Source organism: Plutella xylostella, chromosome 16 (genome assembly GCF_932276165.1).
Source record: "Plutella xylostella chromosome 16, ilPluXylo3.1, whole genome shotgun sequence".
Lineage (NCBI taxonomy): Eukaryota > Metazoa > Arthropoda > Insecta > Lepidoptera > Plutellidae > Plutella > Plutella xylostella.
The window spans coordinates 1,188,644-1,207,387 of record NC_063996.1 but is presented as its reverse complement, the minus strand read 5'-3'; the positions used below and the strand labels follow the sequence as shown (position 1 = coordinate 1,207,387).

The window sequence follows — 18,744 nt, the reverse complement described above, 5'->3', positions numbered from 1 at the left end:
TCAACCGTGAGGGTTTTAGATACATATTTGTATATTTAATAAAAACAATATTGTAGCGTGAAAATGTAAACGTAGCCTTGAGTTGAGCACCTATTGCATGCTTTTAGTCTCGGATTACCTAAGTAAGTATGTATATTGCAGATACAGAGTGTATACTATAGATTGGCTAAATTTAAATGCCTAGATAATAGTTTAACAACGCATTAACCACATTAGTTCAGGCATGGGTACCTACGTAGGTACTCCCATTATTTGGAGTAGACTTTCAGCGCCATCTTTTGTCGAGTAGCATAACTTCAACATTGGTGGGAGTTTATTATATTTTAATTCTTTTTACAAATATAAATAAAAATGCACAAAGGGTGGATTTAATTTTATAAAAAATTTCTATCAGTCAACCTATATTAAAAATAATTAAATTCAGTAACAAGGCTCACGACATGGTTAGTATATACGGCAGATTTTTACCTATGCACCTTAGTTCTTAGCAAACAATAGAGAAAGGATCCAGTCGGTGTAGACGGAATAAAAAGAAATTCTAAAGATTAAAACGAAAGTCAAAGAAACATTGAAGTGCTTATTTTGTGTCGCTACTGGATGCTAGGGGAGCTGGCATCGCTTTTTTTTATACAAGCGAACTAATCTTACTGCGAAACTACAGAGGCTCAATTTTATTCAAACTCAGAGAAAAAGTAATAGTTTAGTAAGGGGTAAAGGGAAAAACGTATCATTTTATAAAATGAAACTATTAATTAACATGTCATTATAATTTCTTTATTTTTATCTGATGAAAGTGAATGTACATTGTCACAGCCTATATATTATTCTAGTTTACGAGTGTTATTCGATATTGCTATATTACTATCCCATTCTGAACTATATCATGTAAGCAGAACGTTGAATTAAAAAACTATTATAAATTTTGTACTTTACACTATATTAAATATAACAAATCACATTATTCTTAAATTGACTAAATGAATAAATTGATCTCATAATGTTCGTGAGAGTATTATTCGTGTAGGTATTCATTCAGTATTAGATACTTCTAAAAGTAGGTCTTCGAAAGCCATTCTGTCTATAAAATACCTCTAGATTGTGGCTACTACATCAATAATGTATTCTGCTATATATATTTGTCTTTATGTTAAACATAAATTATATTAATGTATACAAAAGTAAAAATATTTTTCTACAATATTAAATAATATAAAATAGATTTACTACAATTATTGCATGCTTAAAGCTACTATAATCATATCACTATTCTCTTTCTCTAGGCTCGAAAGAACCGTAAACATACACATTAATACTGAATTATAAAAAAAAAAACACTTACCACCCCAAAACAATAACTTCCTCGCGGTAAAAGATCATAATTCCTCGCCACAGAGCAACTTTCAGCTGTTTCTGCTCTGTGAACCGCGCGCTTCGTTACCATAGAAAAGCTATGTTCCAAAGACGAGCCTATAGCTTATGTTCATGAGGAAGTCAACTCCTCGGTCTATGGGTGTGATGATGATGGGTATGGAGCCCAGACCCACCCCTGTGGTTATAGCGTGCTGCATCTTCGTACCGTTATACGATGTCTTCTTCAAGTAGCGGAATGTGTGGAAGCATATTCTGCAATAGAGTTAATTCTTGTTTAGTAGAAATAAGCTGACTGAACCGCTGCTGACGAATCAGACACAATCAAGTATGTCTCAGTTACAAATATCCTAACTGGATCATCAATCCCTAATTTGCTATGCAAATCAGTACACTTTTGTGACCTTGGCAAAAGGGAGGTTGACAGCGTAATTGGTGTTGGATGAGGTCCAAATCTAAAAGTTATATTATACACTTTTGCACCTTGGCAAACTCGAAACCACTATGCCTAATTATTCATTCAAATATTTCTAATTGGTTAGTTTGACAAGTTACAAAAACATACACTACTAATGAAGCTGATGGTACCTGTTGACGGCGAACCCCGGTATGACGATGGAGGCGAGCCCCTGCCAGATGAGCGCGTCGCCCGTCGCCGCCGCCACCTTCCACAGCCGCCCGTCGTGCTGGAAACAACATCGAATCGTGTTTACTAGAGCTTGGTGTTGAAAATGGACTTGTAGATGGAATGGTGGTGGAATGGATTTGAGTCCAGATGAATTCTTTATAGAAAGAAAATTAACTATTTACAATATTACCACACATGCTCTTATGGTGAAAGAAAACTTTGTGAAACCTGCACAGCTAGATTCTAGAGGTGTACCCCAAGACCCTAAGTTCATTATACTCATAAAAACGAATGGCTCTTGACATATTTTATCATGTGTCTACCAGTGAACACTGAAAAATTGATGCCTTGCTTAGAACAAGGTCCTACTGCAGGGCAAAGCCCTCTTTATGTTTGTACCATTCATTGCAGTTTTGCTAGTACCAAAATTAGGGACCTACTCAGACCTACCTAGTTCTGCTACTGACCGCCAGGGGCGCTGTTCATATTTTCATACAAAATTACTCAATGAATTCTACTTCACATTCACAATGAAAATTCATGCTAAGGGGTCTGATCAGAAGTCGTTTATCCATTTGTATACAATTTTCGAAACTGTCAAAAGTTTTACTTACTCTCATCATTTTGATGCTCTTGTCCACAGTATCGCAGATCACATACCCGGTGGCGACTGCGTAGCTGGCACGGACTACCTTCTTGGACACAAAGGAGCGGATCGTCTCCCCCACCTCGTTTGCGTACCCTGAAACATGGACCTGTTCACTGACTGCTACATCACTAAGGATGAGAACAATGGGTGAGCATTTTTTTTATAGTATCTCAGTGATAAACTCAGAAGCTGGGCTATGGCTTATATGTTTAACTACGTTATACTCAAATTGTTTCATTGGTTTTCACACTTAACTCAAGGGGTTAAAGTTCAAAACAATGTGGGATCCATATATACCATGGCAGATTGGAGGTAAGACTGTCAGATGAACTGTCTCACTGATGGCAGACAGGTGTCTGACAGGGTTAGCGCTACATTTATACATGTTACATTTTTTGATATACAAGTGGAGGAGGGTCCTTCATACTTTTTTTAATGAAGCTTACATCAAATTCATTAACAAGTAAGTAATTACCTATAACATATTGTAAAGTTACATAACTTTACATGAAACAATAAAGACCTACATACTTAAGTTCTGCTACCAGGAATGCTCTACGGTTCTTAAATACAGGAAAGACGAACAGAATAGAAATGACGTAATCTTTAGACTACTCACCCAAATACCGCACTTTGGTGTCACGAAAGAGGTCTGTCTCTCCATGAACCATCTTTGTAAATTGCAATAGCAATAGCTAAATCGCTACTGCTCTACTATGTATCACGACCAAATCAACGAACACACTAAACTAAATAAACAGTAAAATCTTATCTCAATCTTGTTTATTGCTCCGCCCTGAGGTTATAATTTTAGAACTGAGTTCATTATTTTATGAATGACAAATATAATTTTGCACGTTTGTCTAGACTAAAACAAATGACGATTAACGTATGTTTTTGTTGTTTTCATGATTAATTTTAACCCGAGATTTGAGATTACGAATTTATTTACGAAATAACATGAACATGACAGTGAGCCGAGTGAGCGACTTTGACATTGACACTGACAGCCTCCCAAATTGACAGCTAACATCTGATTTCAAAACTTACCATTGTAAAATAAAATATTCAAATAATAATCCAAACCTTCTACAATATGAAATCCTATCATTTATATTTACCTATTGGACCAAACAACGTTTGCCAAATATCTTTTTTATTTTTATGAAATTTTTGAGCACAAAAAGTAGATTGAAAAAGTCTCGGAAAAACTCAACTGTTCATTTATTATCTTGTTCTGAGTAACAGGTTGTCAATGTCAAACCATAAAAACAAATATGTCAAACAAACAGCTGATTGGCTGGGAGTTACTGAAATCCGCGTAAAATTGCTAGACGTGAGGTTATGTTATTGTTAATAAATAATGATTTAAATAAACTTTAAAGTGCTTCAATGTGAAATTAAACAAAATACAATAACCAGTCGGGAAAACTTAAGTGTAAAGTACCTAAGTTGTAATATTATTAGTTATGTGTCTGTTCATTTGTAAGTACAAATTAAACATTTCTAATATAGGTGGCTCCTCATTGAAATTCAGATACTTAGGTATCTTCTTATGCCCTTTTTCAACATTGGATGTAAGTGTACTTATAACACATTTAAAATTACCTGCTGTGTGTAATGTATATGTAGGTATAGGTACTGTAATGGAGGTAGGTAGGTAGGTACCTAAATAAGGTGTTATATTTTCGACCTTGACAGAGACATTGTGTAGGTAGGCATTATAAAATAATTAAGGACAGTTTAATTTATTGTACATAGGTATAAGATACTCTGTATAAGCTATGGCTTGCTAGGAAAACATTAAAAGTAGGTGCCTACTTGTAGGTACTTCCTTATAAATAAGTTTTTACTTTTTAATGACTGTCGTTACATATTTAGCCTAGGTAGTTATACTTACTATAAAGTAGAACCTAAAAGTTATATCTATGAAGTATCGTATTTTTTTCTTAATTATGAGTAGGCATAGGTACCTAACCAGTAACCACATTCGTTTACGTAAATAAGTACCTAGGTTCTTACCTACATAGTCATAATGTAGGTCCCTAGGTCCCTACTACATCCTACATTCATTGTAAGTATACTTACCTTTACTAACCGTTTAGGTGTAGGTATAATCTACATAGGCAGGTATGCCAATAACATTGATTTGTGAAATTTCCTATATTCATTAGGACCGTAGCAGGTAACCTACCTATTTGGAACACTTTGAAAGAGTTTATTATACATGACTGAATAGATCGAATCATCGTAGCTGAAATGATATTAAATTGGGTAGTTACTTATTATCAGAACGATTGACGTAGATATTTATCTGCCTAGGTACCTACCTATTGACGCAGAATCGCGATATCTGCGACTGCATAACAATAATGCTGCCTCAAGCTGTAAGCATTATTGATTTTTATTTACTGAATTAAATACAGATTACACACCAACGCAACTTTATATAACACCATACCTACACCTATATTCAACAAATAAATAAATTTGATTTGATATACAATTTCACAAAAAAAACATTATTTAATACTTATGCTCCCGCAACTTAATATACAATTTCACAACAAAATCATTATTTAATACTTATGCTCCGTTCCTTTCTTAGTTATTAACTAGCAACCGAATCTGCCGCTTAAAAGTCTAGTGGCAGAGACTCTGTTTCAAGACCCAAAGGTTCAATGAAACATAATGCCATTGTGATGATGATGAACCTTAGACAAGTACCCCTGGCTTCGGTAGCAGATACCCCTTTGGACGTTTAAAATACTACTATTCCGTGTATCGCAGTTTATCGCACAATCGTAGACCGTGCGCGATGCGACAAAATGACTGTCGCGATGTTTTTTTTTCTAAATGAAAACTATTTGCCAGCCATAAGGGATTCTAATGCTAGGAATAGTACCTTATACGGTATTTTTAATCGTTTGTGTGAACGTAAAATACTTACCTACCAACTGCTTGTCACGAACCGTTATGCTACCCAGGGTATGCAGGGATGCATTGTTCCAGCAGCGCTTCGCTTTTCTCAGCTCTGACCGGGAATCGAACCCGTGGAAAAGATCTAGTGTTAACGACACACGAAGTAGGAAGCAAATAGATACTACTATCTATGAGTTTTGCAAATCATTTTACTATCGCACTTTCCGCGTCATGTAATACCCAGAACCTTGTCATTTAATCAAATCCTTATCCAGATTTGTTATCGACATAAGTAAAATCTAGTTACTTCATCTCTGATCAGATAACTTGCTTGCAAACGAAAATCAAGGTTCACTTTCGATATTTAAATTTATCGATTGATAAAGAGACGTTTGTATTGATAAAGTACACATAGAACGTCGCCATCTTTGTCTTCTAAAACTACGCCAACTTTATACATATTTTGAAGATAAGTTTATTAATTATCAATATCTAGGTATTACTTTTACTCTCACCAGTCCGTAAGAATAAACAACCATATTTTAAATATAATTACGATTACTTACAGGAAGTTAACATTGTGAATAATTTTGAAAGTACACATGCGTCTGTATTATATCCGTATTATTGTCCTTAACCATATTTTAGTGTCACACTATTCACACTTGACCAGTCCACACATTGACAGTTGCAAACAGCGCACTCATATCGCGTAAGTGTTTTTGAGAGGACGGAAATCCTTCTGAACTTTGTGTGAGATTGTTATTGTGAATTAAACAGACAGTGGACAGTGTTCTATTCAGATTAGCATGGCATATAAATAATAAATTATGCAACCCGTAATCCAAAATTCGGAAAATCAGCTTTTTTTTAATTAGGTAAATATAAATCACCATTCTTTTTAAATGTAGAAAAGTCGTAAGGCTCAAGAACTGATTTTTCAATACAATATTACTAGTAAGTAGGTTCTAGTTGTAGTGTTGTTTGTTAGTACTGCTTAAAGCAATGTTAGTCTCCAGATAAGCTGAGATAAAGTGCGTATAATCTCAGCTAATCTGTGATCATACTATGATACATTTAAATACTTCATCCATTGTCCTTAGTTTTAGCTCAGTGTGGTTTCAGTTAGTGTTATTGTCGGTGCGTCGTTAAACGCGTTAGTTTTTTTTGTTATAGTGGTGTCGTATTATTGTACTTTTTCTTTTGTGTGACCTAAGTAATTATTATTTAGCATCTGTAAAGACATTATTTTAAAATCTGTTTTCGGAGCCGTACCTAGGGAACAAAGTTTATACTGTACCAACCTTTTGTTTATTTTACTTGGTTTTACTCTCCATCATTTTTGAAAATCTACTTATCAGTCTACATTATTGACTGAACATCAGTCAACTACCCATCACAGAAATAATTATAGGTATTTAAATGCAAATAATAAACTATTTCAATTATTAAACACCATTGCCATACCTTGAAACACACTAAATTTTAAGACACACGTGAGTTGGTCATTGGCAATAAGTAGGCACATTACATTTAATTTTGTCACTCGACCGACATTAGCATTTCCATTTTGTGGAAGTTTAGTTTAGTTTACACGTAAGTGTTAAGTGCCTTGTTTGCAGACAAGACTCGCCTGACTCATAATAATATGTCTCAACTGTGAATAACCCACGTCAACAGAGTATTTCAGTAAATAATAGAATAAAAACACCTTTGGCAATTGCAACAACTATGCGCAAAAAAAATCGCCATAAGTTTGTCGACTTCCCTCGAACCAATATGGTTTACGTTAAGTAATTTGAACAGATACATTCTAATAATATGAATACACAACTTAATGTAGACTTGTATATCTGCTTAAAATTCATAAAAACAGATGTAGTACTTACGTAATGCCTAGTATAATAATACCAACGTTTTCCGTCACCTTAGCAAAACAGATTTAGTAATACAAAATCAGAACGAGACCAAACGCCACCTGTGATAAAATGTACATAACTTAAAACTGTGATACTAGATATTAAAATAATAATATAAAGTACTTACATAAAATTAGTGAATAAAAAAACAATATAAAGTGAAAATGAAAAGTGATAAAGACAACGCGACGGAACAGGAAAAGGAGAAGTTGAACCCGAGCAATGGATGGTGAGTGTTATCTACAGTCGTCGATATATAACAGGCCCGTTTGGACAGCTCCAAAATGTATGGGATTACAGCTGGTGTCAAACCTAAACCATAAAAATCTAAACAATAAGTAACTTGGTGATTTAAAAGATCTTTTTTCTTTCAGCCGTTAAAAAATATTATGTGTCATTTTATGTATTTCATCAAGTGAATCAAGAGTAAATAGCATTTTTGCGTAGCTGTCCAAACGGGCTTATTATATTTCGACGACTGTAGGTCCATCTATAAAGTAATGAAACGGAAATGGATACTAACTAACCCCCTTATTCATAGACTAGGACTCTGTCAAAACAGTTCAATAGCTAAAACGTTCTATTTCTATGAATAAAGGGGTGGTAATAGGGAATATGCAAGAGGTTCAAATAAAGGTCAAATATTATTTATAATAAACTTTGTTATTTCATAACTACACCTCCATCAATATTTTTGATTATAATTTATTTGTGGGCAAGTAAATTAAGTTGAAAAGTACAAAAAAACTTCGGTAAATTCTAACTTCAGAGAAACGTCACCCATTTTTTTAGGGCGGATGTGACGTCAAAATCCTTTATATATCAATCTCAGAATAATAACTTCTTTGCGTTTACGGCGGAAGTTAAATAAAATGTCACCGAGTGTTTGTGATGCTCGTTGTGATCAGATACGATGGATCACATAAAAATTCTTCCAATAGATCCTAGCCTCCTATAACCTCTCCACTTCTTGTTTGATATGCTTGTTTATTTGCAAAGTTTAGGACTTTTTATATTTTTTGTTGGTAGTGTATGGGCTGCCACTAGTTGTTCTTTTGTAATGAGGCGTAAACAGCCATTCGCTAGTCAACGAGCCACTCAAATATGCTCCATATTGCAACACAATAAAATTAAATTTGTATTGTAAGTATTATGACATGAACATGACACAAGTTGCTCTTTGGTTATAATCATATAACCAATCCGCAGTGGACCAGCGTGGTGGGAAATGGTCCAAGCTTAGGAAGGGGATTTAGACCTTTGAGATATGCACAATGGTTCCATTCAAGAGAGCCAGGTGCAGGTTCTTACACCCCCACAGATAATAGGATAGAATGACCCACTAACCCTAGCCTCTCTTACTGAGAACCAAAGTTACAGTAAGTACTTACATACAATACAAATATTACTTTATATTCATATTGCCATAATAGCGTAATATTGTGTACAAAGGTCCTCTGGTTTGCGCGCTCCCATTTCAAAAGAGCTACTAGTAGCTATTTACGAGCTCCCATTACAAAACAGCCACTGGTCACACTTTATTACCATTACAAAACAGCCACTGATCACACTTTATACCACAGGGGTATAATCGTGACAGTTCTGACATTGCGAAAAAGAGACGCTTAGCTACATTAAGCGTAAGAAAGAAACGTTAAGCTGTAAATGTTTTTTGTCCTTTTTGCTGTGGCGCCTGTTTACGTCAGTTCTCTGTGCCAAACAATGAAACAAATGAAAAATCTGTGCCAAACAAAGGCTGACAGTTACAACAAAATTTTCTAAATGCTATTTATTTTTGATTTGCTAGTGATTTGTGGGTGTTTATTAAGTTTATTAGACTATTATCATTACTTAACGAGTGTGTGACATGGGTGGGTGGATTTTGTTCGGTTATATAGAGCATATTGAACGAAAACACGATGGAATGATGGATGAGATATATTTTCACATGTAAGTAGATACTATCAAGTTTAACAAGCTTACATTCATCATAGTACTATCTATTGGCTCGATTTTAATATAAAACGATACTAATTTTAATACTGTAAGGTCTTTTAGTATCAGTTTTAAGTAAAAATTACGAGGTACCATATCATAACAAATCACATGGTGTTGCAAGTTATTGAAAATTTATTTTACCCACAAATATTATGGTATGCAAAGAAAATACTAGAAATTGTAACGGACTCGGGTTGGGTTTACAAATGGGGCGCACGAATTCGGTTTTTGTTAAGATTGTATTTTGTAGAAGTCATTCTCCTCTTTCAAATGAGGTGCCTCTCATTGTGAGGAAACGTTCGTTTCGTTTTTTTCTTCTATGTGTGATTTCTTCTGTATAATATAAAGTTTATTGTATTGATACGAAATACGTGTTTCCTTTAAAAAAAAACCCCATCACATATTTGGCCCACGATTATAATGCTCATGCTCATCCATTTATCTCTGCTTCATAGGTTTCCGACAGAAAAAAAATCAAGAAAATGGATAGACATTACCGGTCGCACAAATTGGGAACCAAGGAAACATACAAAAATTGTGTTCGGCACATTTTGAAGAGGATTGTTTCGATTGGACGAAGACAATGAATCATACAATCCACTCAGTTTGTGTATATTAAATAATTATATTGAAATCAAAAAGTATGAGTAAAGTTTTTTTTCTTATATCGTCGGTTGACAGGAAAAACTCACTAAGGCTGATTTTTCAATATTCAGATAAATGTTATCTGGGTAATACAAACATTGAGAAACATTGAGACGCAACAGCATCAAAATTATTTCCCAGCAAAACTTTTGTCTGGCTATTGAAAAATTAGCCTTTAGTGTCTTTTTCCTATCAACCGACGATATACTCAAGTTTTGTTTTTGTTATTATGATAAGTTAAATTTCCCCATATTTAGGTTTTATTTTTTTGTCGGCAACATCTATGGTTTGAGTGAGAAAGAGAATAGTGCACACGGCGATTGCGAATCTATTTGTAGTTGATCTGAGCTTTATACACTTCCTTTTTCGTTTGTTACCATGACAACATTGGTTTGTTGAAAATATAAAAGTACTCTGTGATTACTTGATTAGGTAAAAAATCTATGCCGACTGACGGGACTCATTATTCTGAGCCGTGAAATTAAAAGATTATGACGTCACACCAGCCCGCCATCCTGACGGGAATTTCAAAGTGGTCGTGATGGTTGTAATTTTTTAACTTTCTTTAAAATACCTTAAATTACTTATTTTGGCGTTGAATTTTTTTTTACTATAATAAAGTGATGTAAAACTATCCAATAAAAGTATTTAAAAAAATTATGCATATTCCCTATTGTTTAAACCATTTTTTATCGATTTAAAGTTACCTTTATTTTACAAATCTCTTTAAAATATGTACTTAATCAATCGGTATTTTATTTTTAACATAGTCTTTAATGTTGAGTAAAATAACTGACAATAATAAAAAAGCCTTCATGACTTTATAGATGAACTGTATCTCTATAACTTTGATCCTATTCATCACCTGTGGGGCTATCGCCACCGACTCATTGGCAACACATTAACAATCCATAAGGGTGCTTTTCCACCAGAGATGTGCTATGCTACGATGCTATGGATGCGTTTGATATCTACCAATCATATTATTGGTGCACATAGCTTAGCACTGGTGGAAACGGATTCAACTAAGATATGTTTTTTGTATGGAATGATGCGTGCTATGGATGCGTGCTATGGATATGTGCTATGGACCATCGCGAGTGGTGTAGCTATGGCGCCGCCGCCCCCGTCGTTTCCCTACTATCGATACATAGCATAGCTCGAGATGCGCTTTTTTCTCGCACAGCTACTTTGCGGCGGCGCATCTTCGTAGCGCATCTTCCTCGCACAGCTACCTAGCGTAGTATTGGTGGAAACGGTCACATATTTTCGTAGCGTAGATCATATCACATCTCTGGTGGAAAAGCACCCTAAGCAGCGTCTCTCGCTCGCCTGTCAAATCTGACGTAATTTGTATGGATCCAAAAGAAGTTTGACAGGCGAGTGATGCAGCTTGTTAATTGCTAATGTGTCGGAGATGTACAATTGTACAGTAGCTGGGTGCACAAAATGAGCATCCACGAGTGTCTTATAAAATTTAAATACTTTATACAGTGGCAAAAAGGTTATACTGACCCCCTTTCGGCTTAGTATACCCTTTTTGCAGCATCCTGTATTTGATTTGTTCTTAGCGTGTCGGTGACAAACACTAGACATAGGGTCTGTCACCTTCCTAAGCATAAGCATTTCCACGTTGTCACAGTTCGCTTTACGGTATAGGTAATTGAATAACAATAAGGAATTAAGTATCAGATAGGTATACAATAGATTATCTATTTCCTTAGCTGGTTATATTTATTGCTTAGTATTTCGGGTCTCACTGATAAATTTTCTCCCTGTCGACAGGAACTTATTTTATAAATCATTGAGAGTCGAAAATTTGACAATGGACAACATTTCATTTTCTTTACCCTATATTTTTATTAGTTATTCGGAAAGTTTATAGAAAATTAGTGGACCCGTATTTTTTTATTTTGTATATACATAAATTTTTGCATGTTATTTTTAACTTTAAACTTAATTATTTTAAAACCGGAAGTGACGTCACATATTAGGCTCATTTTTTATTTTTGTCTATTGCCTGAGTCTCGAAAAAAAACATAACTGATACTGACAAGTGACATTTAAACTTTGTTTACATGCCAACCAACAAATGGGTCATTTCCAAATGACCTTGATATTTCTAATGATGGAAAGTAGGTACTTATCATGTAAAAAAATAAGCAGAAGCATTTTTTCAGCTGTGTAGGCGGTGGCATGCTCTGGGACATATTATATAGAGGTCATCTCTTAATAATAAATTAAAAAAATAGTCAGAAAATGTCAGAACAGAATTAATGAAAATGACCCAAATAAACAACAACGTCACGATAAAACGTCAACGTCAATCAAAAATGAAAGTGACGGTTACTTTGTTTTTAAATCTATAGGCTTTGATCATCAAAATGCATCGCACCTGATGCATGACGTCATCAGCACTTTTTTACTATTTTATGATTTTCTCGAAAATGATACATCCAAAAAATACAAAAACATTTTTTTTGTGGTCTTTAGAGCTTAATCTCGAAATGGTTTTCGATTTGTAGCAGCTTTAGTTTTTTGAAATGTTGTCCATTACCATGGGAAGTGTTTTTATCATAGCTACCTAACCATAAATTATAAGTACCTACCTACCAAATTTATAGATCATTATCGTATAAAATATGATAGGATAGATTTAGGCAGAAAACAAACTCGAAAATGTACAAAATATCAATATTGTAAATTTTCTAGGTAAGGAACTGAAAGAAAATATTTACTTATGATCGTATGGAGTACACCTAGCAAGGTCACTCACTCCGTACACATAATATGCCCCGTGCCGTCTTCTAACGAAGTTTTGCCTCAATTCGGTACAAACAACTTTGTAACTACTGAAGTTGGCAGCCAATGCGTTCGTGAGCCGCGTCTTACGCCGCGACGTAACGACAAAGCAACACACCAATGGAGCCTCGCCCTTAGATCGTAGAAGCGTGGGCTTCGCTTTCGATCTATGCGTGGTCGCCACCCGCAACCGGGGTACACACCACCGGTCATCGATTCTCCGGCATAATTATATTAATTAAAGTTATGGGCGACGGAGGGCCTCCTCCAGGCGTTCCCGAGATGAATTTTCATTATGTAGGTGTATGGGATAGGAATAGAATCGTACGTATCGGCCCAAACGGATTGTCATAAATGTATGGATGGAGAAACGGCGTCGGCAATGCCGATGAAAAGGACGCAGTGTGTGAATGCCGAAAGGTAGACGATTATATTTTCAAAGAACCTCTCATTTAGTTTTTGGGTCCTTAGACATAAGATATTTTAAGGTCTAGGTCTGACGTTGTTGTCCTCAACATTTCCTCATGACCTTAAAAATACTTACCGCACACTTTATCAGTTGAGTAAGCGTGTCAGCTTAGTTCAAACAAGGGGTCATAATGATAACGGACATTACTTAATATTATAAAAATGTACATTATTCATCGTCATCTCAGTCAATAAACGCGGCAAGGTGCAACACATTGTGCTTTTCATTTCAAATATGATTAAAATTTAAATAAACGCGAATTATAATAAAAATAATGACTACATTAGTATAGTGGTAGGAAAGAATTAAAAATACACTTTAGATAAGGAAGCAAAATAAAAGTCTGCCCACGTATCCCAAAGTCTCGTTATTCTATGCCCACAGGCATACGCGTAGGTACTAATATAACTTAACACTCCGTTTCTCCAGTGAGGGTTTGTATATAAACCAATAGTTACATAGTTAAGTAACTTATATGACCTCTAGTCCACTACTATCAGGAAAACTTGGCGGCACGTGATCGTAGCTTACTATCATATACCAGTAGGTACATATTCGCACATTAATCAATGTAATTAGAGCAATAATTGATTGAGATATCGAATACAAACATCACATGACTTGCTCTCATTATACCGTACTTAGCTACATAGTCTGTTCACCCATTTCGATAACACTGCAGGGGGTTGAAAACATTGTTTGAATAAAATAATTAAGACGAAAATAAAGAGACAGTAAAAAAAAAGATGAAATTTATATTGTTATCGCCAGGCTATGAGGTCAGATTATGATGTATGGCGCATTATAGTCCAGCTAACGTATATATGTAGCTATACTTCTACATAGGTATTATGTGTCGACTGCCGATTCGTTATCACTGTCTTTTTTTTCTCTTTTGGCTGGGTGAGTTGCACCAACCTGTGTACCGTGATTTAGTAATTGTATCAATTTAAGAAAAATGAAGCAATAATTAGCAACAATCAGCCTTCAACCAGCGCCGATGGTTGCCTACCCGCGCGTGTCAATAATAGCGATATCACAACAACATCGCCCGGCAACAGACACGCTGAAATCACCCCTATCACCACACACTAAGGTTTACTAAAATGCAAACTGTAAGATTGCATTGAAAGGTCTGTAAGTTTTTATTTACTTTAAGACCAGTCCAATTTTGTTGTACCTAGCGATAGGCCGATCGATGCTGGTCGAAAACTTTCGTTCGGAATTCATAAAGTTTAGTGCATGAAAAAGTGTTGTGCATGAAAACATTTAAAATAAGAACACGTTTTGTTTTTTATTTTGTGAAAAATATAATGTGTGGAGTGTGATGTGATACAATCCCTAGCTACCTACATGAATAAAATCATAAGATGTTCATCTGTTTATTAAATTAACAGTGTAAAGTGTAGCAGTGGAAAGAAATAAAACATTAAGTAATTGTGCTGAAATCATTAATCAACTTTAATCCTTGATTAAGTCGTCAAACAAGATTGTGTTTACCAACAACTCCTAAATTCCAATTTTTTTATTGATTTTGCCAAAATGTCTGCAGTATAATGAAATAATTGAAAACATTACAGTGTTAGTTTAGAGTGTCACAATGCGTATGAAAAAAACATTCCTCTTCTTTGAAGATGGCGAAAAGATCCCTCTTTTAGAAGATGGAGATGACGAAGATGATGAATGGCAAGTAGTTTTCATTCAACATTAGATTTTGTCCACCCTCTGTACACCATAAAATACATCAGGAACTGCAAGCGTGGGACACCCTCCAGGCTATTGGACCGACGGACTAGGTAGGTAGTAATTTTAATGAGTCCATTTATTTCGGATACACGAGGTCATAACCAGACTTACGAATAATACACCTACAAACATATTATACACGATATTATGGCAACAACAAGTGTTTCTAAGTCGGGTAAGTACTTTAAAGTTATTTTTCCTCACTCATGCTCTGAAAGTAAACGAAAAGCCTGAAAATAGCTATTTTCGTCGCTCGGGAAAATTGCTTTTGCAGTACATTATTTTCAAGTTAATCCTATCTAAGGTACCATCTTAATCCAAACGCCTGATGTACTTTGAACCGTGTAAAATATCATCTGGTAACTGAATGTTTCATACCTTGATTAACAATGTACTGTTTAACCGCCGATCGAAAAATAATCACTCTAATACCTAACATAAATATGTAAGTACAGTTGTACCTAATGTAAACAGTCAAATCTTGAGGTGTAAATAGCGTTAAATTTAATATTTGCTAACAGATTAACGGTCGCTGACCTACTAGTATTTGATTGGTGATAAGAAGTGTCTGAGACGAATATAATTCAACGGAGGTGCAGGACACCTCAACGTACATATTATATGGTATTCTTGATTATCATCTGACTATTGCTATTAGTATAGCCTGTATCACAATGGATAAATCATTGTTTAATTATAAAATGATCCCTATTTGCAGTCTGTGGGCCCTAGACCCTTATAAATATACCTAAGTATTATAAAACCGCTTTCTCACTCATCATATTTATTTTTTGTCTAACTGTCGTAAATGAGCGAGGTAAAAACCTATTTTACGAGTATCCTCACTAGGCCAGGATATCCACACTCATGTTTATTCACGATTTTCCGTCGCCTTAGGTTTAACGGGCCTTATGAGAAATCCTAGGCCTAAAACCCTTCCTTCCTTGGAAGGAGACCCGTGCCCCAGCAGTGGGGACGTGATGGGTCGTGATGATAAGAAATCTACCACTGTTTGCTACTATCTATAAGCCCCACATTCGCTTGCAGGCTGTCGGCGCGGCCCAGCCAGCAGTTCAACGTGGTGCGGCGCGTGTACCAGCAGGACGCGCTCAACCGGGATGCCGACTACCAGGAGCCCTCCGCCAAGTGTGAGTATAGATACTATATTTTTGTAAATTCAAAATGAAGCGAAACGCAAGTGTTGGTCCGCTATTGCAAGAACCTGACCTTTTAGAAGAAAATCTATCAATAATTATAATTCAGGTGCAAGTTGCCACGACTGCAACTGCAATAGATCAGCAAAACCAAACGCGCAGTCTGAATATTACACGACTGCACGCCGATTGAAATTTAAACTGTGCCCGGACAGCAATTAGCAATTTGATTGCAGCTGAAATGCGGTCCGTCTGACTATAACCTAATGATCGGCGGCCAAACTTCGGCACGTTTCCTATTCTTCACCGAATCACAGAGCATTTCCAAAAGAATAAATAATTGTTCAGTAAACAACCTTACCTTCCACAATTCCAGTGGGCAAAAAGCTGAAGAAGGTGGCCCTGGGCTGCGGGTTCGGCGCGTGCCTGCGCAACTCTTTACCCATCGCGCGCTGGCTCCCTCGGTACCAGCCGCGCCGCGCCCTGTTGGGGGACGTCGTGGCGGGCGCCACCACCGCCGTCATGCACATACCGCAAGGTAGCTCTTACTGGCACACACATAGAGACTGTAATAGAGCGGTCGCCGGCGCCACCACCGCCGTCATGCACATAACACAAGGTAGCTCCTACTGACACACACATAGAGACTGTAATAGAGCGGCGCCGCGCTACCAGCCGCGCCGCGCGCTGCTCGGGGACACGATCGCCGGCGCCACCACCGCCGTCATGCACATACCACAAGGTACTGGCTGTAATACCACAAGGTACTGGCTGTAATACCACAAGGTACTGGCTGCAATACCACAAGGTAGCTCTTACTGACGCACACAGAGACTGTAATAGAGCGGCGCCGCGCTACCAGCCGCGCCGCGCCCTGTTGGGGGACGTCGTGGCGGGCGCCACCACCGCCGTCATGCACATACCACAAGGTACTGGCTGTAATACCACAAGGTAGCTCGTACTGGCTGTAATACCACAAGGTAGCTCATACTGGATGTAATACCACAAGGCAGCTGTTACTGGCTGTAATACCACAAAGTAGCTCTTACTGGCTGTAATATTACAAGGCAGCTGTTACTGGCTGTAATACCACTAGGTAGCTCTTACTGGCTGTAATACCACAAGGTACATAATATATAATGTTCTATTCTGTCCTCCAGGCATGGCCTACGCACTTCTGGCCGAGGTGCCGCCCATAGTGGGCCTGTACATGGCATTCTTCCCGACGCTGATCTACGTGTTGTTCGGCACCTCGCCGCACATCTCCATGGGCACCTTCGCCGTCGTGTGCCTCATGGCCGGGAAGGTATGTACTGCAAAATACCTCCTTTCATGCAGCTCCATGTACCCCTATTCTATTCTATTTTTTTCTATTCTGTGTGGGGGTGTCAGTACCTGCACCTGGCTCTCTCGAGTGGAATCTTTGCGCTTTGTCCATGTACCCCTCTTTAAGGAACTAATTCATTTGAGAAATGAAATCTATGTGAAAGTAGTAATGTTGTATCATAATCATCATCACGACTATTCACGTCCCATCCCGTCTCCACTGCTGGGGCACGGGTCTTCTTCCAATGAAGGAAGGGTTTTAGGCCTAGTCCACCACGCTGGCTTATTGCGGGTTAGTGGACCCCAACATAAGCAAGCTTGTGCTGAGAGAGTTTGACGGATTGGGCAACCCGACTGTCAGATGTTTTGAAGCTGCCCAACGGCAGTAGTTTTATTATAATATATAAAGCTGGATTATACGAGTATTAAATCTTAAAACCCCTATCTCCCCCCACAGGTGGTCCTCCAACACGCACACCACCCGGACCTCCTCCTCAATGTGACCAACGCCACCCTCACGACGCCGCCGCCGCCGCTGGGGGAAGGGGAGTATACGCCTATACAGGTCGTCAGCGTCGTGTGTTTAGTGGTGGGACTGTTCCAGGTTAGTAGGAGCATAGACTAATAAATTAAAAATTAATTAGTGGTAGGAGTGTGATATATGTGTTTAAGAGATGAACTATTGGAGGGAGACTACTTGAGAAATAGTATTCAAATGAGAAGCGACCTTCATTAGATGGGAAAGGCGAAAAGGCGACAAGACATACCAAAAGATATGCGTCGCGCTCACTTACATTTACATAACGCGACCTCGTAAGCATATATTTTTGGGAAGTTTGGGCTATCGTCCCTTTGGGGCGCCCTAACCTCACACTTATACTTAATTTTTGGGGCAAATAAAGGCAACCTATTGTATCCCCCAGATGGCGATGTGGGTGCTCCGCCTGGGCGCGGTGTCCACGCTGCTGTCGGAGCCGCTGGTGTCGGGGTTCACGACGGCCGCCTCGTTCCACGTGCTGGCCTCGCAGCTGAAGGACCTCTTCGGGGTGCGGATACGCAAGCTCAGCGGGAACTACAAAGTTATCTATGTGAGTGGAAGCTTCAGTGAACCGACTATA

At 37.3% G+C, this 18,744-nt stretch overlaps 2 protein-coding genes across 18 annotated transcripts in view; one reads left to right on the top strand and one right to left on the bottom strand.

Moving 5' to 3' along the window:
* Positions 1 to 752: 752 nt before the first annotated feature.
* Positions 753 to 3,651, bottom strand: LOC105382232 (mitochondrial fission process protein 1). The gene is made up of 4 exons (XM_038118390.2): positions 3,265 to 3,651; positions 2,611 to 2,738; positions 1,957 to 2,054; positions 753 to 1,623 (listed from the first exon to the last, which is right to left on the bottom strand). Exons 1-4 carry the CDS (start codon positions 3,314 to 3,316, stop codon positions 1,449 to 1,451), a joined length of 453 nt encoding a protein of 150 aa, XP_037974318.1. The 5' UTR covers positions 3,317 to 3,651; the 3' UTR covers positions 753 to 1,448.
* Positions 2,656 to 18,744, top strand: part of LOC105382259 (prestin) — a 35,144-nt gene continuing 19,055 nt past the window's right edge. For 3 of the 17 annotated variants that reach the window (XM_048626176.1, XM_048626177.1, XM_048626174.1), the window contains exons 1-6: positions 14,720 to 15,086; positions 16,194 to 16,294; positions 16,677 to 16,838; positions 17,461 to 17,606; positions 18,084 to 18,230; positions 18,550 to 18,714. In XM_048626176.1, the coding sequence (XP_048482133.1) occupies positions 15,001 to 15,086; positions 16,194 to 16,294; positions 16,677 to 16,838; positions 17,461 to 17,606; positions 18,084 to 18,230; positions 18,550 to 18,714 (807 nt within the window). In that variant the 5' untranslated portion in view covers positions 14,720 to 15,000. Of the gene's footprint in view, positions 2,793 to 3,896; positions 4,131 to 6,528; positions 6,784 to 6,962; positions 6,982 to 7,499; positions 7,716 to 14,716; positions 15,087 to 16,193; positions 16,295 to 16,676; positions 16,839 to 17,149; positions 17,230 to 17,460; positions 17,607 to 18,083; positions 18,231 to 18,549; positions 18,715 to 18,744 lie in introns of those variants that run through there. The other 14 variants (XM_048626190.1, XM_048626180.1, XM_048626185.1 and 11 more) reach the window with 13 other exon arrangements.

Bases quoted from the DNA above. Each gene is read 5' to 3' on its own strand.
- LOC105382232 (XM_038118390.2), bottom strand. From the start codon at position 3,316: ATGGTTCATGGAGAGACAGACCTCTTTCGTGACACCAAAGTGCGGTAT. The intron at 2,739-3,264 runs GTGAGTAGTCTA...TCCATGTTTCAG, and splicing joins CACCAAAGTGCGGTATTTGG to GGTACGCAAACGAGGTGGGG. The intron at 2,055-2,610 runs GTAAGTAAAACT...TGTTGTTTCCAG, and splicing joins AGAGCATCAAAATGATGAGA to CACGACGGGCGGCTGTGGAA.